The 24,938-nt window shown below is 43.8% G+C and overlaps 1 protein-coding gene and 1 long non-coding RNA gene across 2 annotated transcripts in view; one reads left to right on the forward strand and one right to left on the reverse strand.

The window, feature by feature from the left end:
- LOC309368649 overlaps nt 1-9,258 on the reverse strand; it is a 13,855-nt gene extending 4,597 nt beyond the window's left edge. The window contains exons 1-2 of the long non-coding RNA XR_014167837.1: nt 8,682-9,258; nt 8,391-8,563 (exon numbers count right to left, since the gene is read on the reverse strand). This is a non-coding gene — a long non-coding RNA (uncharacterized lncRNA). The remainder of the gene's footprint in view (nt 1-8,390; nt 8,564-8,681) is intronic.
- Nucleotides 9,259-9,539: 281 nt separating this feature from the next.
- Nucleotides 9,540-24,938, forward strand: part of LONRF2 (LON peptidase N-terminal domain and ring finger 2) — a 39,372-nt gene continuing 23,973 nt past the window's right edge. The window contains exon 1 of the mRNA XM_081908878.1: nt 9,540-10,489. Within this exon, the coding sequence (XP_081765004.1) occupies nt 9,721-10,489 (769 nt within the window). The 5' untranslated portion in view covers nt 9,540-9,720. The remainder of the gene's footprint in view (nt 10,490-24,938) is intronic.

Raw genomic sequence — 24,938 nt, forward strand, 5'->3', positions numbered from 1 at the left:
AGAGTTCTACACTATATACCACTTCAGACATTAGCTGTATTTTTCTTTGTGCCCTTGTATAGTAATAATAATACTCCCTGAAGGGAGCATGTTTGGAGCAGGAGATGGTTTAGTTTCACTTCTTCCTGGTGATAGTTTTCTATAGCTGATAGCTGGCTGGGTTTGATGGGAATTGGGAGTCCACAACATCTGGGCTGCCATGTTAGTTCCCTCTGTTGTAATGTGTAGAATGGCTCCAGTTTATTGGAGGAGAATTAAGGGCTCTTTCTGACATGGAAATTTCTCCCACAGAGATCTCTCGCCTGTGTAGGAAAACCATAGACACGTTTGTGTGTGCAGTGGGGATGTACATCTATATTGCCATGTTTGTACGTACATGCAGCTTTCCTACACAGAAGTAATATCCATGCCAGAAAATAATTGCATGTGAAGCTGCCCTTAGTTACCGTTGATAACAAGAGATATGTCCAAGATGGCAAAGCTTGAAGCGCTCTTGTCATTTTTTGGGGGGTGGGAGTGGGGGGGCACATTTACAAGATCTTCGGTATACAATAGGTCTTAACTGATGTTTAAAAGATGTAACAGCTCAGTTATTTTTATACGACATGTTAGAAAATAAATTGCAATTCAGGACTAATGAGCTGATCAAGTTACCTTTCTGCTGAATTAAAATGTAACAATGTGAGAAATGTATAGCAAAATAAGGCCTTAAAGCTAATTCTAATAAAAAAAGCGAAGATGAAGTCTTTTTTCCCTCATTCTCTCTGTGATCTGATTGCCCAGAATATTATTGGTGTGTCCTTGTGCAATCTTTGTATAGAATCTGGGTGCATTGCAAATTCCATGGTAAATATATTTTTTCCCCTTTTGCCGGTGCTTCTTTCTCTAATAAACTCCGTGTATCTTTTGATAGATTCCCATGTAGTGATAGGCTAAACTTGAATAGATTCTGGTTTCATAAAGTAATTTTGGTGTCTGTTTGATTGTGGTTATTTTCTTCTAGTTTGCAGTTGTTATGTTTGCTCTTATGAATTTCTTAGCTTTTTATATACTTATTTATTTATTTGTTTGTTTATTTATCCATCCATCCATCCTATGTTTGGAGTTTTTGTTTTAGGTATTTATTTGGTGTCCGTTGTTAAAGTGCATGGTCCTTCAGAAGGAAAATGGCATACAACTGACAGTAATGACTGAGGTGCATGATACAAAAAGAACAGTGGTTCAGGTAGGTCATTGGGCCTTTTGGGCCCACAAATGATATTGGACTACAACTCCCATCATCCACATGCAGCTTAGCTAATGGGAGTTGTAGTCCAATGATATCTTGGCACCCAAGATGGAAGAACGCTGATTTAAGTAACATTAAACTCTGGACATAATGGTCTCACAAGGGGGTGGGGGACAGTATTAGGTTATCATGTATATTATTTCACTTTTTTTTCACTTGCTTCAAAATATGTTAAGCCCGTTTTGCTGTCTTTGAGGGTCCTCCTGCTCATTCTGCCCTAGTCTCTTGTGGGACTGGGCGATATCTGGTTTTCAACATTGTATAGATATGATATATATACATATCACGATGTCTGAAATAAGGGTGGAGCTACTTGGAGGCATTGGCTTGATTCATGGTTTTCCCCACACTGATTTTTTGCATACCTCACACACATATATCATGATTCACAATATATTTCCAGGTCAAAAATTATGAAACCGCTATCACAATATGGATTTCAACAGGATTTTTGATGTTATAGTGATATATCACCCAGCCATAGCCTTTCGCCACAAATTCCTGTCCTGATGGTGCCACTGACTAGGGAAGAGGAAAATAAGCAAATTTAGGCATTACTCCTTTTTTTGTGGCGTTACATTATGTAATAGCAGGACACAGAACTGGGAGAGGAGGAGCTAATTACGGTAACTCATCTAATGGATTTCAAAGTTCTTTTTGCAAGAGCCCCCATTAAATAGTGCATGGTTCTTTAGATACCTTGACAATTTTCATTCTTTTAAACCTATCTCCAGCTTTTAAAACTCCTGCCCTGGTACTGGCTGAGCACTGCTTATGGCAGCAATTTCTGGTTCTCGTATGGAAGGCCTAGCAGACTGCCTTCATTGCCTTCTGATGCCTTGCATCAAAATATCAAAAGCATGAAAATATAAAAAGCATTTATTGTTGGCATGAAAGACTAGCACAAAAAACAGATTTTCAAAAAGGAAGATGGTGAATTCTGTTGCCCGTGTGCAACTGTGGTAAATTTCATGTCTTTTTTTCAGTCTATGAGACTGAAAAGTATAGCCAAGTACAACCCTGTTGACTGATTTTAGATCCAGGCTACACAATAGTGGTTCAGTATTTTTCCCCGTTTAGCAACTTTGCTTTTTGTAGAATGTCCAGGCTTTCAGCATCCTCTGAATAAATTCAGGATTGCTGATTCCAAGTACAGTATATGATATCCATTCCCTCCATTGCACTGTTTTGGACGATCACATGAGGGCCCTCTAGTGGCCAAAACATTAATAGTAGACCAGTACTGTACTACTGAGCGTCAAAATCCAGTTTGTTTGGTGACAACAAATGCCATTTTAATCCTGTTTTTTTATTTTATTGGATGGTGCCATGCATTAGTCCCATAAAGTAAGTTTTTCTCTCAGAGTGCTGCCAGGTTTATGGGGGCAATGGGCAACATGGAATCTTTTAAATCACAGATGGTGTTGCTGGTTACCTCAACTTTCCATAATTTTTTATTTTAATTTTTACATTTATATCCAACCTTTCCTCCAAGGAACCCAAGGTGGCATACATATTTCTCCTCCCCATTTTATCCTCACAACAAACTCGTGAGGTAGGTTGGGCCAAGAGACAGTGACTGGCCTGAGGTCACCCAGTGAACTTCCAAGGTCAAGTGGGGATTTGAACCCTGCTCTGTCAAATCTTAGTCCAGCAGTCTAACCACTACACCACTAATGTCATACGAACATCAGCATACTTTACAGGGTTTCTGTAAGAATGCCTGTGGCAATGTATGTGAGGCGCTGTGAAAATTTAGCAACAGTGAAGACTTAATACAATGATTTTTCTACTAGTATTTTTTCAAGTAGAGGAGCATATTTTAAAATCTCTCAAGCAAAGTATCACACTGGTCTGAATGATTCAGGGCACTGCTTAAATTTCAAGGATGTTTAACGATACACTGTTTTTAGTAAACTAAATGTGGATTTCTATCGCCTCAGCAATAGCAAATATAACACAATATTGGGCAGTGCTCTTGGTGTTGGGTTGAATGACAAAATAATGACTAATTTACACTTTCGTTTTAGCAGCCAAAAAAACCTATTTAGTTAACCTCCATTGTTGGCATCCATTTTTGTTTCTCATAGTGGTGTAAGGAGCTTAACAGCTCGAAAACTCATTCCAACAAATCAGCAAGGCTGTGAAATCTCAAATCTGCCTAGTGCCCGTAGCTCAGTGCCAGCTTGGCCACCTCACTGGGCAATGGCTGAGTGTTGGTTGATTCATCCAAATTAGCTGCCATGTCTGTAGGATTTCTTGGACAAGTGAAATGGCTGCTTACGTTCCACCCCTGTGAGTCACATCCAAATTACTGCCTCCTAGATGGGAGAGCTCTGTGTGTGAGAGATCACGTTTTGGATTTGAAGGAAGTGAAAAGAAAATTCTAAATGACAGGGTCATGCTAAATAAGGCTGCTGCTTTTGCTCAGCTTCTTCCTATGAGTCATGCTTCAAGAGGGTTCGAAGCAAATAGGCAGTGGAAGCCATGCAGATAAGGGGGGAGGGAATAAATAAAATTAGTTGGCACTCCCTGAACTGAATATTTGAAAGAGAATGCTTTTACAGATACAGGCATTCTTGTCTGGTTGTGTGGGGGCAGAGCAGATGTTCGCATTCCTGGCTCCGTGTCCTTGGCAGATGCCTTGGTAACACCAGGCTCACCATTTACTTGCACATCGAGCTGTGTGAAAAAACCTGCAAGGTATGAGACAGTTTGTGGGGCAGAGGGTGTTTTAGAAAAGGTGCTGGCTCACTGTCATAGTGGGTTGGATTTTAATCCTGGACGCTAACTTGCCTCTGTATATTTTAGGCTCAACTCCCCATAATTTCTATCGGATATTTATCTGATGATGATGATGAAAGAGGACTATAATAGAATTGTGGAGTTAAAAGGGACTCCGAGGGTCCTCTAATCCAACCCCTCCCCCACATTACAGGAGTATGCAAGTGACCCTTATGGGGATTGAACCTTCGCGTTATCAGCACCGCGCTTTAACCGACTGAACTATCCAGACTGAGATGCAATACTCAATACATCACACAGCATTTGCTCCTGAACATGATTCCATCACATATCTGTAGTAATAATCAGGATGATTTTCTTGTTTATAAAATAACAATAATAATAACTTTTTAATTTGTTTTTTATATCCTGTCCACCTGGCTGGGTTTCCCCAGCCACTCTGAGTGGCTTCCAACAAAATATTAAAAATACAATAAAAACTTCCTTAAAACAGGGCTGCCTTCAGATGTTTGATTATATCTGTAAGGACAGAATCAGGCATGCAATCTAAGTTAGTGATGGTGAATATAAAACCCAAGGGCTGGCAAGGAGTCAAAAAGGATAACATCTTGCTTACAGGTCCCAAAACTAAAATGCATTTGGCAGTTGCTTTGCTGCAGGTAATTTTATGATGCCCTTTTTGCTTTCACTGCAAAGGATTGTAACTTTTGGTACCTCTTTTCTGATCCTGCGGTCTAGTGCCTATGGAACCGGACATGGATCTTGAAAGCTTGCCTTTAATTACCACCTTGACCATGGACTCCCTGTGGAGCCTTGGAAATGTCAGGATTTAGCAAAAATCCTGTGTTAAGTTAATCAACCCAGAGAGCGATCATGGGTATTGTGCTGAGAGTTTGCAAGGCCCTGTGTTATGCTAATTGATCATTAGGATGGTTATGTGTATTTGGGGCTTTGGTATTCAGGCAATTGGGAGTAAAGTAGGGAGCCAAATCTTGGTGCATTGGCAGCTGGGGTTTATGGTTAAGCTTTCCATGGAGAGAGATTTCACGGCACTCACATCTCAAGAGGAGCTGTCCTTCATTGGATTCCCAGACATTTCTGTGCTTATCTTCAACCTCCTTTAGGCTCTCGCCAAGAAATGAGCAGCTCTTAGTTCTCCCCCTTCTTCTCCAACCTCTATAAATTTCAAAAGGACACATTTTTCCTGTGTGACATCACACCTCCTGTAACATCCCTCTCCCAACTCTGCTATTTACCCAGACCTCAGGCAGGAGGTCAGTGACTGGCCATTGTCCGTAATGACACCTTGACGGCCCTTGTCCCCAGGTGACTTCCTGGTTTAGTCTGCTTGTTAAATCTTAACGTCTGGCATCCTCCCTTCAATACTGCAAATACTATCTAAATTCTGCCATTTATTAATTTCTAACATTTCCTAATTCTAGCAGTTACAGGTGGCCTTGCACCCCCAGACTTTTGTTACCCCAGATCTGTAAGAATATGCTGAAAGAATAAATTATGTTAAAAGATTTTTGGCTTCCTGGACTCGTCATCTTCAATTATCCAAATTTGAGCTGTTGTTGGGTACAAATTATGATTACGCCATCACTCTTGTTCTGTAACCAGCTACAGTAACCTTTTTCAAGATTTACATTCTGAATTGACAAGTCTTTTTTCCAGGTCAACAAAGAAGTGAGAGCTATTTTGATCCACCACTAGATGTCCCCAGTAAACAACTCTTAAAACATCTCCAGACCTAGCCAATTCTTTTTACAGTCACATAATAATTTAGTGCTTATGAGGCAAAATACAGTACAGTGGTACCTCGGGTTAAGTACTTAATTTGTTCCGGAGGTCCATTCTTAACCTGAAGCACCACTTTAACTAATGGGGCCTCCTGCTGCCACAGCGCCGCTGAAGAATGATTTCTGTTCTCATCCTGAAGCAAAGTTCTTAACCTGAGGTACTATTTCTGGGTTAGCGGAGTCTGTAACCTGAAGCGTATGTAACCTGAAGCGTATGTAACCTGAAGCGTATGCAACCCGAGGTACCACTGTACGTGATTTAATAGTATATCTTACTACAGGTAACATATGAGCAACTACTGTCATTGATAATGATTTGTTATGCACCTTAATAACTGTAACCACGGCAAGTATTTTATTTATAAAAGTACATATGAGGGTGCTTAACTAAAAACAGCAAGAAGCAATAATTAAAATGACTGGCCAAGCAAAAAAGCTTCAAACAGAGGCATAGGCTCTTCAGCATAAAAAAAAGAAGATTCCTGACAGTGGAAAAAAAGCAAGGATGTCTGCCAAATCTCTCTTATAAAAGTCTTCCAGACAATACTGGTGCATCTTGGTGTATATAATCAATACTGACTGGTGGTGTAACAGCAGATGATAGGGAGGGAATTACAGGATCCCTGAAGTCGTCCTAACCCAATTAAAATCAGCCCAGCGGACCATTGTTTCAGTCACTGAGAGCATTACCCATGCATAGATATGTAGTACAGTATTAGTCAAAAACTATTATGTTGCTGGACTGCCAATGACTATGGTAACAACCACAAGCACATGAATATGTGCTAAGCTGAAGCCAATGAAGTTCAACAGTCAAGTTGTTGAGATTCCTGCATGGCCGGGGGTGGGGGGTTGGATTTAGATTAAGGTTACCAGATGTCCCTGGATTTACAAATCAGTCCCCATACAAAATCCATTGAAGTTGAAAAGTGACCCCAGATTCATTGAAAAAAATCTGGTAACCTTAACTTAGATGACCCTCAGGTTCCTTCCAACTCTACAATTCAAGTTAAAGTATATGAAAGCGAGCGAGGCATAAACTATGCTTCTGCTGTTTCACACCATAGCAAAGGCTTAATGTCCATATCACGCCCAGATCAATAATGTGGCAAGAAAATTCCTGGGACTGTACCATTTCAGACAGCGGATGGGGAGTGATCACATATATTTCTTGAAATCAAAATATTCCTGTGTATGAAAAGTTAGCTTTTCGGCGACAAGACTCCTTGTCCAACTTCCTTGATACGTTAAGTTTTCCATGTGCAAAGGCATTCTTTAAAATGAGGACATACAGTCCCCCACTCTTAACTCTGTAACTCTTCATTTGTGTGTAAATGAATTGGGATTGAAAGGAATTTCCTGTACTCAGGTTTGTCAGAGCTTTATGCAATTGCACATTTACTCAGTTGTTGTCCCATGGCATTCAGTTTTGCACATTGTTGTTTTGGGTTTACACTTTCGTAAGGGTGTTTATTATTGTAGTTGATGGGTGATTCAGGCAGTGCTTAAGGGCAGTTATATAGTTATGCTATGGAATTTTATGCCCTGCAGCGCACCAGGAAATGAGGTGGCCGGCACTCATCCTTCACTTCCCCAATTCCAATGGAGGCTGGTTCATCCAGGCTCAGTTTGCCCTTAGCCAGCCGCCACCTGCTTATCTCCTTGCTTGCCATCTTCCTCCTACTCCTTAGTCTTGAGTGTTTGCCCTTCTAGAACTCAACAGGGAGGAAGATGGGAGACAAAATCAGAATTTGTTGGTTCTGCCTGCCATGGGCTCTGGCTTCCCCTATTGTTGGTCTCCCTGGTGTCCCCTGGGCACCAGCTACCTCTGGAATCAAAGGTCCACTTTTGCTGCTTCAGGAATGGACTGCACTGTATTTATTATCCTATCCCACTTTTATAACTGGTGAATTGAGGCTCAGATCTCTTTATTAGCAGCAAAGACAGTGGAGCTTGCTTCTGTTAAGGCTACATAAATACACTTGCCTGGGAGTGAGCAAGTCCTGCTCAATTCAGTGGGGCTTAAAACAGCCGCAGGAGTGTGCTACAAATCTACCGTAATTCATACTAAAGTGCCACCTAATCTCACACTATTAAGATACTAAAACACAGGTTTCCTGTGTTGTTTTACAGCTCCGAGTGTGCAGATTTGCTTGAGATTTACACAAGAGTCCAAACTGTTCTCCTGTAGAACAATTTAATGCAAAATCTACCAGTGCAACTGCAAAGTTAATCCTTTTTCACATTTGACAGAAGCAGGCTATTTAAATGGGCGTGGTGTTGCCTGCAGCTCCTAGCTTCTGGTTTTTGTCTGCCCCTGTTCCACTACAGCTTCGTTTGCAATATTTGCTCATCCTGCATTACTACGGATGGTGCACTCCAAAAAAACAGCCTTTGCCAGCCTGAAATCTTCCAGCTGCTTTGGACTATAGCTCCTAGCAGCCCCAAGCAAGCCAACATGGCCCACGCTGGTTGGGGTTGATGGGAATTTCAACAGAACTTCAGTAACCCCAGGACCATCAGCCCTGCCTCTGGAAACAGAACTTGAAGGTTACCTGTTTTGACCAGGGCTTCACTTGGCCCGTGACTTGGGGCCTTAAACGTGAGGGAGCAGCTTCAGGTGATCATTTCCCATAAGTTACGGAGGGAGAGAAGCAGCAGCCCAGTAAAACAGGTACCATTTTAGTGTGTCAGGCAAACGTCAGATCCATTGCAGAGTTCTTGATTTCTAAATAACCGATTCAAACAGATAGCATTTAGCGTGGGTTTTAAAAAAGTGATTCTAGCCATACTGTGGATAACAAGGGAAGTTATCTGGGTGTGGAGATGAGCTAAGCCTGTCTCACCTGATATGGAAATAGGAACAAGGCTTCGGTTCAAGGTTCCCTTGGTGTAAGCCCCCACTGGATGCCTCCTTCTGCTCTGACATGCATAGGATTGCACTGTGAGAGGTTCACAGTGGATGATGGATGATGAGACTTTGTCCAGTCATACCTAGAAGCCGTATGACTTACAACCAGACAGATGAGAGGAGTGGAGGATGGGCTATTATATAAATATACGCGCTTCCCCTCTCTTAACCCTCTTTAGATTTCTGCTGGCCTCTCCTCGCACGTGAAACTGCGCTGAAAAACACAAACTCGGCCAAAATTACACCCAGCGGTCTGTGAAACTTTACAAAAGGGAGCATCGCAAATGCGGAGCTGCCGGCTTAAAAATGAGGGTCACGGCCACACGGTTCGCCCTAGTTCTCCTTTGTGGAGAACTGAAAGCCGCCCCTCTCCGCGCAGAACTGTGGCTGAAGCGAGGAGGAGACGCCGCCAGTTTGGAGAAGAACAGAAAACCAGCCGCGCCGCCGCTTCCCGGAAGCCTGCGAGGCGCTGGCCGGCCTCTCCCCCGTCACACACACGTGCGCTGCGGGCGGAGCGGCTGTCGGAGGGCATGTGCGCTCGGCTCACCAGGCCGGGGACTGGGGCGGGCGCTCGGCGGGGCGGTGCTGCCCTCAGCCGGGGAGAAGGAGTTATACAACCGCTCGGCGTTGCATAAGCGCCTGAGCCCGGAATAGTCTCAGCTGCCTGCTGGCGCGCTCCGGGAGCGAGGCCAGCGCCGCCCTGCTCTCCTCCCCCTGACCCCGACGCGCTCGCTCTCCTCGGGGGACGCCCCAGACGGAGCTGGCGGCGCGCCTTCCCCCCCGCGCAGCCCTTTCATAACGGCGTCCGTCCCAGCCCTGGCGGCCACCAGGCTCCTTGAACGAGGCGCGGCGGCTGCGAGGGGCCGCCTCTCCGCTTTCCTGCTCCTCGCGGAGGCGCTGAGCTCGACGATGAAGCCATAGCAGGAGCGCTCGCCGCCACCACCACACCCACCCAGGCAGCCAACCCGGCGAAAATGGAGCTGGGGGCCGCGCTCGGGCAGCAGGCGCAGCAGCGCGCCCACCACCACCAGGCCCCGTCGGCGGCAGGAGGAGGAGGCGGCGGCGGCGGACCCTGCGCGGAGATGTTGCAAGTGGCCGAGGAGGCTTTCCGAGGCGGGCAGTTCGCCCTGGCGGCGGAGATCCTGAGCTCGCAGCTGGCGGAGCTGGCGCAGCCCGAGCGGGGCCTTTGCCTCCGCCAAGGGGACGCGCTGGCCCGCGCGGGGCGCATGGCCGAGGCTCTGGATGCTTACAGCGCCGCCGCCCGGCTGGCCCGCCTGAGGCCCGAGGAGCTGCGCGAACTGACCGAGAGCTTCGCGCTCAGCCTCCGCGACAAAGAGCTGCGCCTGCCGCCGTGGCCTGGCGGCGGGGCAGCTCCGGAGGGAGACGACCCGCTGGCGGACCCGCCTTGCTGCCGACCCCCGGAGCCGCTGGGCTGCCCGGTGTGCCGCCGCCTGCTCTGCGAGCCGGTGACTCTGCACTGCGGGCACACCCACTGCAAGCGCTGCGCCCAGAGCGGCGGAGGCGAGTGCGCCCGCTGCGCCGCCCGGCGCCCAGCCTCTGCCGCTGCCCCGGCCGCGCAGCCCCCCGCCGGTCCCCGCGTCAACGTGGTCCTGGGCAGCCTGCTGGAGAAGTGGTTCCCGGCCGAGAGCAAAGCGCGCCGGCTGGGCGCCGAAGGGGACGCGCTGAAGGAGAGGCAGGAGCTGGCGGCCGCCCTGGAGAAGTACAACCAGGCCCTGGACCTCGGTGAGTGCTCGCCGTCGCGCACGCCCGACTCCTCCCCACAGAAGAAAGCTGCCCTGTCGCCTTTGGAAGCAGCAAGGGCAAACACCTTGTCAATATGCTCGGCGACGCTGCGCCACAACCCCGACCTGTGTTGCTTTGGCTCACAAGGGGAGAAACAGGCCCAGTTGCGTTCCTGAGCTCCCTCCCTTATGTGGGAAGCGGATTAGGGATTTCCCGACGGGGAGAAAGCGCAGTGTAATGGGGGCCATTTCCAGGAGTGGGTGTTTCTGCCAACGCTGGGCAGCCAGGCCTTGAGAAGGAATTCGACAATAAGGGGCCCCTTCTCAACACCTGGGTGGAAAGTGCCTTGTGGCGCTTTCTGCACTGCCTGGTGTTTTTGCAAACTCTATGTGAAGTGTAGAAAGTGGGAGGAAGTGTGTCACTTTCTAAAAAAAGAAACACCCCCCCCACTAAGCTTGTGCTTCCTGGCACTGTGCAATTGGGGTTCCCAATATTCTGTTGGGAGGCGCCCCCCTCCCAACTGTTGCAGTTTGTGAAGGAGAACAGGAATCTGTTCAGTTCTTACAAACTGCTGTGTTGTCGAGCTTGGGCTGTGTGACAGCCCAATGGTGAAATGATTTCTAGGGGTCAGAAGGGTCTGTGACATAGGCACAGTTGTGTTTCGGTGTTTGGAGGGCACGTGTATTGGGGAAATAGGCTGTGGGGTGTTGGGTAAAGGGTTAATTTGACTTCTCAAGTTATGTGGGAAATGAATTCTGTTTAGGTGGGTTCCAGCTGCCTTGCCCATTCAGAAAAAATACCCTGGGTTTTTGTTAACATTGACCAGAAGCAGCCATGGGGTTTATTAGAATGAGGTGAGGTGTTCTCTTGAGGGCTGGCAGTTATAGCCCCAAGATGCTTCCCAGCTGAAGCCAGGGCAGGGGTGAGAGCAAGTACTGGGAATAGTCAACATTGGAACACATATTGTATCTTCTGTGCATTGCTTTGTGGAGAATGTTAAGGGCCTTTGCAACTGCGAGAAATCGAGATTTTCGTCCAGGAGTTAGAAAAGTTCATGCCCCACATGGTTTTCTCAATCCTGGTGCCTTGTGGCTCAGAGGTTCAAATTAGCTTTCCTTTTCTCTGGAACAACTTAAGCCACTTAATTTGTATTGGTTTCTGACTTCCATTTGACAGGTCAGGCACCAGTAAGAAAACAGCTTTGTGGGAAATAATTCTAGAGAGTTTAAAAATTGTATAATAGTGAAAGTTGAAATGTAATTGTAGCCTAGGTATGGCAATGCTTTGTGACATTGTCAACACAGAGGTTTGTGGAGCTTTGAGCATCTTGGAAACTCAGAAAGCGTGTATGGCGTGCATTGGAAGATACGAGCTAATCCTTCCTCGTCACATACCTTTTCTAAGGCAGCAATACATCTTCATCTACTGCCCTGCCAGTACCCAGGAGGTACATACTATTTTCACTGCCAGCCTTTTGACTAGCCACAAAAATAGCTGGGAATATATAAGATAACACTTCCTGCTTGGCAGAATCTCTAAAACATGTGTAGTGTGGGTTAAGGTCATTGCCAATCGTCTTTACCCAAACCTTGGGAAATTAATAAATGACTTACTTCTCTTACCTCAGAGACTTCCTTACAATTCAGAGCAAAACTTGCAGCAGCTACTGTATCCACAGAACTTACGGATACCCAGTTGGGCACCCTGCAGATTATCTGTGTGTTGTTCATTTGTTCATGGTGGGAGATGGAGGACTTATTTTTTAAAAAACAAATAATTTACAACGTTCCATTTTCATCTAGAAATTTGTGACAATCCGAGAATTTGAGAATAGATTCTGTGTAATTTCTGGGAACAGCATCAGAATTGCATAATATTGTTTCCCTGAATACTCATCATCGCAACACAGTGTAAGAGAGTGTGACTTCTCTAAACACATTCGGAACCTTATACCTAAGATGTTGACATGCTTACTGTAAGACCACCAGAACTGATTGCATAATATAGATGGATTTCAAAACCTTTTTGGTATCTATTTGACTAAGAAAAGGAAGCCATGTCTACAGAAACATCAAATAGGTGCATTTGGACAGGCAGAGTGAAAGTCTCACTGTTGCCGTTTGTGGTTAAAATTTCAGAAATATGGGTGTGTGTGAATTAATGCATGAATCAGAGAGTCTGGAACACTCTGGAATGCCATGGTTCCAGGTTTGGCTGTGTATGCTTGATGTAGTGTAAATTTTCACAGGTCATCCTGACCTTTTGAAATGCCAGTAGGGAGGAGTACTGTTGGTTCTCTTCTGAGAGGCTGTTTCAAAGTTTTTGGAGCTGGGCCTTTCTTGGTGACTTCAATAGGCTGGGAACAGAGCTTGTATATAGGGAAATAGGTTTTTCCTTCCTTTTTCAGTCGTTATTTTGCTATCATTACATGCAACTGTTTAGACATAACAAACGAAAACCTTCCCAAGTAGAGCAGGTGTTGGCAACCTTCGGCTCTGCAGATGTTGCTGACCTCTACAGCTCCCATCCTTCTTGACCATTGTCTGTGCTTACTGGGACCAATAGCCAGAGGCTTCCCATACCTGCAATAATAGAGAGAACCATTGGAGCTGAAATTGTCTTCCTTTTGTCATGTCAAGCAGCAAAACTACATTTGTTTCATGCCTCATTGTTTCATCGGAAAACATATTCTGATATGAGGAAAGTTTCTGTAATTGTACGTCTCTGCATATTGAATTATCTCTATATTGTGATACCAAAGTGCCCTCTTTTTAACCCAGTAAAACAAATCAGTGGAATTGATTTACCTAGCTGTGCCTCCTTTGTCATTGTCAACTTAACCATGGAGAAGTTCTTTCTCTCGCAAGCGTTAAAGCAATGCTGTATTTTTCAGTTTTGTAATGAGTTGCGGGGTTGTTGTTTTTTAAGAATAAAACTTTTGGGCTAAATTTTTGAAAAGTACTTGGTTAAAACCTAACACAGATCATTATCCCCAAATAGAATTTCCCCTGGGAAAACTTGATTTCTGTGATCCTTCTTGGGCCCATCTCAAACTGGAAAGCATTTAGCTCAGGTTTAGGGAGATTTTTAAAAACTCATCTTCTCACTCTCCCAGTGCTTATATGGACAGTGAAACAGTACCTAAATACTAGCAGTCATAATGCACAATGGGTTGTTAAAGGGTTTTAAAATATTAATACTTAATATTTAAAATATTAAAACTTTAAAATATTGTTTTGCCAGAGGATTGATAACACACCTAAGGCTACTTGGATCTGTATTTTTAATATTGAGTGGGGTGTTCAGCACATGAATGCAGCTGAAAGTTTAATTCTGGAACTATGCATTTACTTTGAGGCTGCGCTAGAAGTATGGATCCATGACAGCTTTTTTGCTAGAAGTGTTTGTAAAAGTAAGGAAGATACCAGAGCTTGCCAGGGAACTGGCTCTGGCAAGGAAAATGCTCACACACCCCTTATTTTCCTGTGTGTAGATCATGTATAGTCTGTAAAATGACTCAACTGTAAAATGACTCAACACATTCAAAGTTCGGAAGAGATCATAAAATTATATAAATGTAGAGCTGGAAGGGACCCCAAGGTTCATCTAGTCCATCTGATTCTCTTCCTCAGCTTCCTGCCCCTCCCTCCCTCCAGAATTTCTTTCTCAAACCTGAGCAAACCCACAGGGGATCCCATCTTCACAGCCTCTTCAGATTTTCCAACTCTCCCTTTCCCTGCAGAGTGTTGTAAAGGAGCCTTCTACGTTTCCAAGCACAATTCAAAGTGTTGGTGCTGACCTTTAAAGCCCTAAACAGCCTCGGTCCTGTATACCTGAAGGAGCGTCTCCACCCCCATCGTTCAGCCCGGACACTGAGATCCAGCGCCGAGGGCCTTCTGGCGGTTCCCTCATTGCGAGAAGCCAAGTTACAGGGAACCAGGCAGAGAGCCTTCTCGGTAGTGGCGCCTGCCCTGTGGAACACCCTCCCTTCAGATGTGAAGGAAATAAGCAGCTATCTTCTCTTTAAAAGACATCTGAAGGCAGCCCTGTTTTGGGAAGTTTTTAATACTTAATGCTGTATTGTTTTTAACACTTGATTGGAAGCCACCCAGAGTGGCTGGGGAAACTCAGCCAGATGGGCAGGAAATAAATAAATTATTATTATTATTATTATTATTATTATTATTATTATTATTATTAAGCTTCATGGGTAAAGGGGAAGGAAGGCTGCCATCACTTTTTCATCTTCCTCTCTGGCTGAAGCCCAGACATGCTGGGAGCCTCAATTGCACCCCTCTGGCAGCTTCACCCAGAGGCTTAAACCCTGGCTAGACACCCCACCCCACCCCTAGCTATGGCTCTGCAGAGACCATCCACAGTAGGAAGGACCACAAAATTGCAGTTGCCTTCCAATAGTCGAGTTCTCCTCTGCGAGTATGTTGAACAAGCTGTAAATAAGTATTTGCAAAGGGTAAAGAGCGTAAAACAGGAAGTTAGTCACTGGAACTCCAGTGGGGAAAGATGGATTTCAGGGAAGCTGGTGAGATTTTGACCTCTAACTGAAGTTACGCCTTTCCTAAACATACGTCAGTTAGACAAGGTGAATAAGCTCTCTCTCTCTGTGTTACACAGCATTGCCTATCATAAGATTAGAGCTATCTTGTGTACAGAAGGTCAGTGACATACATAAACAACTTCCTACTACACATACATAACCTAGCTGCATCACAGACAACCCTATGCTTTAAAATGGGCGAGATAGCAGTCTGGTAAATGGAACAAAAAGGAAAACAAAGCCTGGCTTAATCACACTGCATCAAGTTATCAACAGTGAAATGCTTTACTGCCTTGCAGTTTATGACTCATCCTGCAGCATTTCTAGAAAAGCCTTTTCCCTGGTCTGTGACGAAAAGAGCCTTATGTAAAATGTGTTGATGTTTCTACTCTGAGACAATAGGCAGTCAGAGGCACATTAGAACCATTCCTTCACATTTCTGCGTGGCAAAATGGTGGTTTGATCACTGAAATAACTTGCAGTGGTTTAAATCAAAGCTGCCAATCTTTGCTGGCTTGTGGGCAACAAACTGCAATATGGAACAAGCCTCAAGACAGCTTGGATAAGCTAACAAGAATCATACATTGCTTTCCCCCCTTCATTTTGAGGGGCGGGGGGAGCTTTATGTCAGACTATATGCTGGTGGCTAGATCGGGGTTCCACACATTGTGCACAAGCGAAGTGGAGTGTGTCATCAAGTGTACACTCAACAGGGAGTTGCGGTTGGTCTCAGCTTGCTTGACACGTGTACCTGCACAACACCTCTGTGTTTGCAGAGTTACACCTGTTATGTTCCCTGCCACCCACCCCATTACAAATTTAAGCGCACACTTAAAACACATTAGGAATATATCTAGAAATGCAATGTAGGACTTGGAAAAGGACCCAAAATGAAACCTGTATCAGTGTGCAGAAGCGGTGTCATTCTTAATCCTCCTTCTTTGCAAGCTCAGAACACAGGGAGGCCTCTTTAGTTGAAGAATAGTCCAGTTTCTGGCCTGCTTCAAAATTCACTTAAGGAGTTGGGCCAGCACTCCTTGCAAGCGATGTGGCGTTGCTTTTGTGGTAACACAATTAAGCATTTTGTGGGGAATTGGAAAACTGCAAGTCTGAGAAAACCAGTGGTGACAGCCCTTTACCAACCAACCAAGTGGTAGTTGATCGCGAGGTGTGTGGCAAACTCTTGGCTTGCGTTTCTTTGTGAAGTGGGGAGCAGAAGCCTTCCACTTCTACCTTTGGATTTCAAAACAGGCACAGAAGTCTGGAATAAAAGTTTTCCCAGCACTTGGCAGGAAAATGCAAGCTTGCTTTGGGGTTATATGCACCCTGCATAAGGCCATTTTTATTAGCATTGTACATGCCTGTACAAGCACCATAAGGTCTTTCTGTTGCAAAAAGATTTAAATACAGCTGGTGATAAGAGGATGTTTACCTCCAAGGATAGTTTATTCTCCTTTTGGGGGGGCGGGTTCTTCTAAGCCATACTCCTTGTAAGAATTCTGCTCAAATCTTCATCTTAATAGAAACCAATGAGGTTATGAAAGCCCATTCCTGCCTTCAAAGAGAAAAACGTAAAGAGCTGTTAGGGGAAACCATGCAAGTGTCGTGCTGTTCTGTACTACAGTATTTTAGTTCTTGAGCTCTCGCATCCTATTTGGTGCTGTTTGGACCATCAAGGTGGAGAGATCCGGTCCTGGAAATAAGGACAGGGCTTCACAAAAGGATAGGGAAAGGAGTACAAATGAATATTGGGGTGATGATTTGGTTGCACTGATCCTAAATACGCTCTGTGGAAGCTGAGGTTTTGCAGAGAAGGGGGATTTGTAGGGGGAAGCATTAGCCTGATGGAATAACTTGAATTCAGTTCTGTGTATGACAGGAAACACCAAGGTGAGAAAGGAGACAAGAGGGTTGGAGTAAGCAAATGAGAAAGTGGAGGTTGTAAAAGAAATCCAGGTAGGGATTGCAGGAAATTGAAGATGATCTTGGTGCATTGGGGAACAGTGCAAAAACTATAGATAGAGAAAAATCCTCATAGCAACAGAGATTATCTAAGTTGAGGCAACCCTAAATGACTGGCAAGTAGAGAGAGCTTCAGCAACTAGTTGCATACTGGTTACCAATGTTTGAACGAGTTCTTAAGTGGGATTTAGTAGGGTGACTTAGTAATTCTAGATCAGGGGGTCAGCAACCTTTTCAGCCGTGGGCTGGTCCACCGTCCCTCAGACCATGTGGTGGGCTGGACTATATTTTGGGGAAAAAACATGAACGAATTCCCAGAGATGCATTTTAAATAAAAGCACACATTCTACTCATGTAAAAACACGCGGGCCAGATTGAGAATTGGACCACATCCGGCCTCCGGGCCTTAAGTTTCCTATCCCTATTCTAGATTGTTCCAGAAGCACCAGCAGATCTTTCTTTCTTTTTCTGTCTTTCTATTTCTTTTCCTGTGTAATTTGTGACAGGCTACTACTGTACAGTGAGTTATTTATTTTTTTAGAACTCCTCCCAAATGGCATTTCCTTCCAGTATTAACCTATATATGTAATTTTGAGTAATGTGGGGCAGTAAAAAAAAAAAAGAGAGCCATTTTTATTTTAGAAAAAGAGAACAGAAATGACACCTGATTGAAGGTAGTTCTTAGATGCTGGATTTTAAAACCCAAAATGAATCAAAGAGGGTGGGGGTGGGGAAATGGTGTAATGAGAGAGAGAAAAAGGACTGAAGCGCAGTATAATGAGGCTTCTCTTCTCCTCCCCCAACAATGCTAGACAACAAAAGAACAGGCCCTGCTTTTAGAATTTGAAATAAGATAATGCCAGTTCTGCAGGGACACTCCTGGCATTGTAACTGGCATGATTCACAGAAGTTGTTTGAATGGATAAATGTACAGTACCAGGATTGCCTGATAGTACAAGGGAAATTGCTGAGTTTTGTTGTTGTTTTTTTAAAAAAGATTATTATTTTTTTGCCCAACTTAAATTGCTATAAATAGGCCCCCTGCTATTATATTCCTAGATGGCTTTTTGTAGCTTGGACCTGCTATTATATTCCTAGATGGCTTTTTGTAGCTTGGACCTTCATTGTGTGTCTCAGCAGGCATTCCTGTGCCGCAGTAGCAAATAACTCTGTTTTCTTAGATTCCAACCCCCCCAACCCAGTTTGGTTTAAGTGTCTCAGTGTGTGAACTACTTTAGGAGGTGACTTTTGACTGTAACTTTGCTTTTATATTGTTGACACCGTTATTTGAGGTAAGAAGAGCACCAAGTGTAGCTAAGGAACATGCAAAACCAAATTTAATTAATACCGCCCGGAAGCTCTGAAATATATTGGACTAAAGGTGCATGTGTAATATAGTCCTTTTCTCTCTTCCTGTGTGTTTTTGGGGAAATGTGGGAGTAGATTATGCTCTGTTTGGAGCGCTTCCTAAAAATAGTAGTGGAGGTAGACAGGAGAAAATTAGAGGTGCAAGCAAGTGGTTTCTTTCTTAATGTGAACAAAGAGACATTCAACTCAATGTACTCTTTACTGGATTGCCTTGTCGATTTTCCTCAGATGTTAAAGGTTGAGCTAAAATTGGCCGGATGCTGGGTGTTCAGTGCAGGGTGGTGATTCTGCATAAGGTGACTTTCCAATTTCAGCTGTCAGTTCATTTTCCTTCTGACAGTAATAAACATTTCCCTGCATAGTCGAGCACGGTGATAACCATATGGACGCTGCTATGTTTTCCCCATATAATGACCTTTTTAAAATAAATAAAAAAGGCCAACACAAGCATGTGGTACGGTGCAATCTCTGGAGCTCGAAAAACTCTGTTCAGTTTTTTTTAAAGCGGGGGTGGGGGTGGGGAATTGCTGAAATGTTTTGGAAGGTTGAGCTATTGTAGCTTCATGGCTAAATTTGTGAATTGGAAAGTCCTTACTTGAAATTTCACCTCTGCAATGAATTCACCAGGTGGCAACATTGCAGCTTTCACTCTCAGCCCCTTTCAGGATGGCAATAGCAAGCCTACCTTGCAGGGCTGTTTTCTGCATGTGTAACAGTTGAAATAACACTATCTAAATTCTGTGCACTAATAGCAAGGAAGTTATAACCCTAGCTTATTCAGTATTGAACTCTTACGATTTTATGACTACATGCAGAAGTGGGAAGAAGCTATCTCTACCAGCTAATGCCATGCAATTTTCTCAGCGTTGCATTGTGTTATGTGCCTTAAGTTTAAGTCAACCACTATTGCGCTTTTCTCTCTCTTCTTCTTCTTCCTGAATATGGTCTTTTTCTTCTTTGGTGTTAACTGCTTGGTTTGCTTCCTACATGTTGCTTCTAAAGCTAGGAACGCACTAAAGCTGCAATCCTACACACACTTTCTTGGAGGTAGAAATATATGGGATAAAGGAATGTAATGTTGGTTTTCTTGAGAAGGTTTTGATCCTTTCAGCTCTTGTTAGCTCTCAGCAACTTCGTGACCTCTTTTAATATGCCCATTGCTGGTTTGCACTAAGCTGCCTGCTTCCTGCAGGTCACGTGCAGCTGAATAAACGGTTTATTGCAGCTGTTTGGTAATTAATACAGTTCCAAAAACAAAACCCCGTGTCAAGCCATTTGGAATAGAGTGTTTCAATTACCCTTGGAAAGAGTTGTTGTTGTTGTTGTTGTTTAGTCGTTTAGTCGTGTCCGACTCTTCGTGACCCCATGGACCAGAGCACGCCAGGCCCTCCTCTCTTCCATGATAAAGCTGGCATGTCCCAGAGATAATGTGCCCATCACTATTGCTGATAGCAGGAAAAGTTCTGCTACATTTCCACATTGCCTAATTTTTGTCTTCTTCTTTGGTGATCACTTGTTGTCGAGTAAAATTGTCTTCCATGAATATTGTCTTAACAGTGTGTCCGTAAGGTGACTATCTTTGTAATCCTATATGAACACGTGTTTTAACTAGGTTAGAATGATGGGGAGATTTATGTGACCTTGTGTGGTTTTATTTCAATCATTTGTTAGTCATGGGAAGGTGGGATATAAATGTGTTAAAATAAATGCTTGGTAATTTTCAGTGATGGCAGGTATCAAAGCCATCAAAGCAAGCATGATTCAAAGCAATTTGTTCTACCCAGTGCTTTTTTTCTTAAAAAAAAATATGTTTAGAGGTACTCTCATTTTGACTCAGGAGAATCACCATTTTATAGTTCAAATCGGGGGAAATAAATACAGTAAATGGACAAAAGTACAAAGATTCATAAAATGTTTAGGGGTATGCGTACCCCTGTGTTCCCCCGGGGGCGGGGGTAAATTGATTTTACTACTTGGAAGATTCAGAAAACCCTCTAGAGCTACCGCATAATACAAATACTGCTTTTTCCAAAATGGGGATCCCTTAGGATTTTGTTCCTTAAGCCCAATGCTGCTGGGCAGAGATGAGTCAGTGTTGTTGTTGTTCTCCTTGTTGTTGTTGTTGTTTTATTTGTATTCCACCCATCTGACTAGGTTGTCCCAGCCACTCTGGGCAGCTTCCAACAGATACAAAACATAATAAAACATTACACATTAAAAAAAAAGTCCCTATGCAGGGCTGCCTTCAGATGTCTTCTAAAAGTCAGATAGTTGCTTATTTCCTTGACATCTGATAGGAGGGTGTTCCACAGGGCGGGCGCCACTACCGTGAAGGCCCTCTGCCTGGTTCCCTGTAACCTCACAGTGAGGGAAACCACCAGAAGGCCCTCGGAGCTGGACCTCAGCAGATGGAGATGCTTCTTCAGGTATATAGGGCTGAGGTACAAGAACTAACCCCTGGGAACCATTGGTGGAGGCAGCATAGTTCAGTGGGTAGAGCACGTGTATTGCATGCAGAATGTTTCAGGTTCAGCCCTTCTGTCGCCAGTTAAAGGAATCAGGGAGCAGGGGATAGGAAAGACTCCTCTCCCTATGCCAGCGGAGAGCTGCTGGTAGTCCAAGTAGACAATGCCAGACCGACAGACAAATACTTTGACTGGAATTATGCAGCTTCCCAGCTGAGGTTGATAGTGTGGAGTCTTCTTTTCCAGTAGACAGCCTGTGCCATATGTTCTCACATGTTGTTGGGCCAGACACTTCGCTGGCACGCTTCAAAACTGAGGGTTGAAAAAAGCAAATCACTGTGCCACTGCCCTATCGTTGTGAATGGTTTCTGCTGTTTCACGATTGGGGCATGGATGGAAAATTATATTACAGTGGTACCTCAAGTTGCATATGCTTCAGGTTACAGACTCCGCTAACCCAGAAATAGTGCTTCAGGTTAAGAACTTTGCTTCAGGATGAGAACAGAAATCGTGCTGAGTGGCGGCGCGGCAGCAGCAGGAGGCCCCATTAACTAAAGTGGTGCTTCAGGTTAAGAATAGTTTCAGGTTAAGAACGGACCTCCGGAACGAAATAAGTACTTAACCCGAGGTACCACTGTATATTCACAGCGTTTTTATTTGGCCATCTCTCCCTTTTCCTCCTTCCTCTTTCCTTTTCACAACAAAACAGAGCAAGGATAACTGAAAGAGCGTTTTGAGGTGGTTTTTTTGTTTGTTTTCCCTTAAAGAATTGGTTAAAATATAACTCAGAAGCTGGAAGTGCTTATGTAAGTTTGTTTTTCTTTCCCTAGCTTCCCTTGATAACGTGTATGCAAACATTGTTCACGTGGCAATGAAAAGATGTCCCACATGCCTTTTGGACTACAGGCATTCACTGACCCAGCAAGCATGTTGTGTCTTTTCCTAGGTCTTAGTTCAGGCTTTCGTAATCTTTTCAGGGTCAGGCCTACAGATGCTGTCTTCAGCGCTGCTTGTCCAACTGGCCGGAGCAATCCACTTTGAACAAAATATTTAATTTCTGCTTTAATACAAGGTAGGTTTAGGTAGACAATTGGGGGTTTGCCTCTTGCTCATTCCTCCTCTGCCTCACAAAATAATAATAATAATAATAATAATAATAATAATAATAATAATAATAATGAGCCTGCCAGATTTCACGTAAAAAAGAAGTGATAATCAGAGCTTAAAATGTTTTGTCATACTGCCTCAACGTGACCGAGGAGCAGATAAATGTGTCTGGTGTTTTAAAACGGGGTTGATGCAACCTTTAGAAAAAGAACTGATCATCCCACTCCTTTTCAAAAGCATCACATTTGCCATCTCTGAAATCCGCTCTTCCACTGGGTCCACGTGCACAGAAGAAAGATCATGCAGTGGGAGTTGTGGTTACCTAGAGACTGTCAGTAGCTCTCATCTTTATGAAGCTGTATTGCATTTTTATGTTGGTTTAAAATAAAATTGTACGCATATTGGTCAACCGTCATCTGTTAAAGGTAGCTAGGAATGTTACCACTGATTTAAATGGGAAATAGATTCCACAGTCGATGAATCTACTACAATAATTAGGTAACGTTTCTATGAAATCTAAGAGTAGTATATCCCAAAGCCTTGACATGACTTCAATGCACCCCAGGTGAGTTTCTTTTATCTTGCTCACATAGAAGGTTAGCCATTTCCTACTGTACTTTCCATCCTGCCTTAAGTGATAGGCTGTTCTTTCTGGACAGACATGTGCCTTTGTAGAAGCATTTGGCAGATAAAGAACATGTGTGATGGCTGGCTTTCTAGTTTGCAGCTCCTGGGTATGAACCTGCGCTTCTACTCTTACGTTTCCCTTTGTTTTAGACAGCATTTATTAGAATTTTTAGCAGTTGATAAATACTGCTGAAAAAACATGGTTGCTTCTGGGACAGCAGAAGGCTAATGTAGGGCAGACAGGAATGGACTATACAGAATGAACTTAGAGAGCAGCTCTAGAATGACTGTTCTGTTAACAGCATAGGCTGGGTGTGCAACATATAATTAAAAGACTCCTAATGATGCTTTAACCACAAGTAAACACTGCAGGTGAAGGAAATGCAACTGGCTACCTGATTATATATTACTGAACTATTTATTCTTTCTGGTTGCAAAAGACATTCCATAAGGGGAAGCTTGGGGCAGAATAGGCCTTCCGGTCGGTGTACTGATTGCCTCTTGATCTCCCTGATGGAGCTTGACAGAACATTGCTGGATTTGTCCCAGGTTGTAGATATGGGGAGACTTTTATCTCCAATTGAGACCTCCTTAACTGGTGACTCTCAACAAACCCAGGAACCCCATGACAAGTGTGGGCTTTGAACAAGGGAATGAAAGATAGAGTATGGAAAAGGTGTGATGTATGTTTTTAAATTGTTTTTGTTTTGTTTTGTTTTGTTTTATTTAGGGTTAGGGATTGGGTTTTGTTTAGTTTAGTTTAATGGGTTTAGTTTAATGGGTTTAGGTTGTGTTTTGTATTGTCTATATATTGTATTGTATTGTTTTTATCTCTTTTGTCTTGTCTTTTCTTTTCCTTTTTTGTAATCTTTAAAAGTAATAAATATTATTTAAAAAAAAAAGACAAGTGTGGGCTTTGTCCCAATATATGTCAGGCAGTTGTGTGTGGGACGGTCGCACTCTGGATGAGATTTTTCTGTATTGGGTGAGATGGGATTATCTGGAGTTGGCGAGCCTTTAATTACTCCTTTATCGTAGGTGGATTACTACTTACTACCTGCTTGAGTGGGGGAAAGCTGATTACTTTTGATCTCTGCTTTTGATATCAGTGGCAGTGATTGTCTTTCTGGAATGTTGAGGAGTGCTAAGAGGTGGCACTCGGTTGCAATGTTTCTGTACCTACCTTGCAGGGCAGTTCCTGAAGGTGGTATTTCCATTTCTTGTGGGAGGCAACCCTGTGCAGTTTCTCAAGGTTCTGCCTGGGCTTCTTAACACCCGAGTGAGACAGCTTCATGGAGTCTTCTAGGGATTTCCTTCTATATCCAGGCTGGCAGGGTCTTCCATGAATAAGATTCATAATGAACTGAATAAGGGTGAGAAAACTAAAGTTCAGTCAGATAAGATGGACCTGTTGATGCTGGGTGGTGGGCCTTTTCTTAAATGGGAGTCTCCTTTCAATTAAATAAAGAACAAACATAGCGGTGGACCGAGGCTTCAGAATCAGAGTCCTCAGATTCCTCAAATTTTGATTTCCTGTAGTCCTGTAACATGTTCGAATAAATTCAACTTGTTTATTCAAAAAATAAAAATAAATAAAAATAAAGAACAAACGTGCACCTTGGGAACCTGTAGCTGTTTCATGATACCCAAATGGCAGCCATGACCAGTAATGCGTTCTTCCAGCTTTTGAGTAGCACACAGCTGTCTGCATCACATCGACCTAGATACTACACAACTAGATGTTTGGCATGTCCCTGGTAGCAACACCTCTGGGCTACTGTAACGCAGTGCTCTTCAACCTAGCCTTGAACTACCGGTAGTTTGCAAGCTCCAGCTGATTTGAAGTGTGGCAGCTTTACTTCCTTCAGAGGTTGCTGAGCTCATATAAAAGTTATTCTTGCTGGTTCTAATTCTCCCTTTAAAAAATAATGCCCTTGAAAGGTACTTATTGAACTCCTGGTCCTTCAAAGGACTTGATTCCCTCTTTCCCAGCCTGCTAATAATGGCCTGCCCAGCGAAGGGATCTTTTAATTGAGAGAAGTGTTTTTTCTAGTATGAGGGAAAGACTATGGGCAAGGCATGGATGTTGCTAATTTCTTTTTTATGCTGGGAATAGTGGGCAGTTGTAGTTCAACCCCTATGATTCCATGGAGGAAAAGGACACTAGCCTAAGTTTTTGGACTTCTACCATAAAGCGAGCCCTCCATCACCTAGCATTCCCCTGGGTGAGCAGGGTGCAAACAGAATCATGTTGAGAAAGTTTCCTTGCAGCAGGCTGTGCTCACCTTAATTCTGTCTGTTGTGGTTAAACACCCCTGCTTTGAATTTTTGCCCTATTCCAAGTGTTACGATGATGTCACCTATA

The sequence above is a fragment of the Podarcis melisellensis genome (genome assembly GCF_964234715.1).
Source record: "Podarcis melisellensis genome assembly, chromosome: 4".
Taxonomy (NCBI): domain Eukaryota; kingdom Metazoa; phylum Chordata; class Lepidosauria; order Squamata; family Lacertidae; genus Podarcis; species Podarcis melisellensis.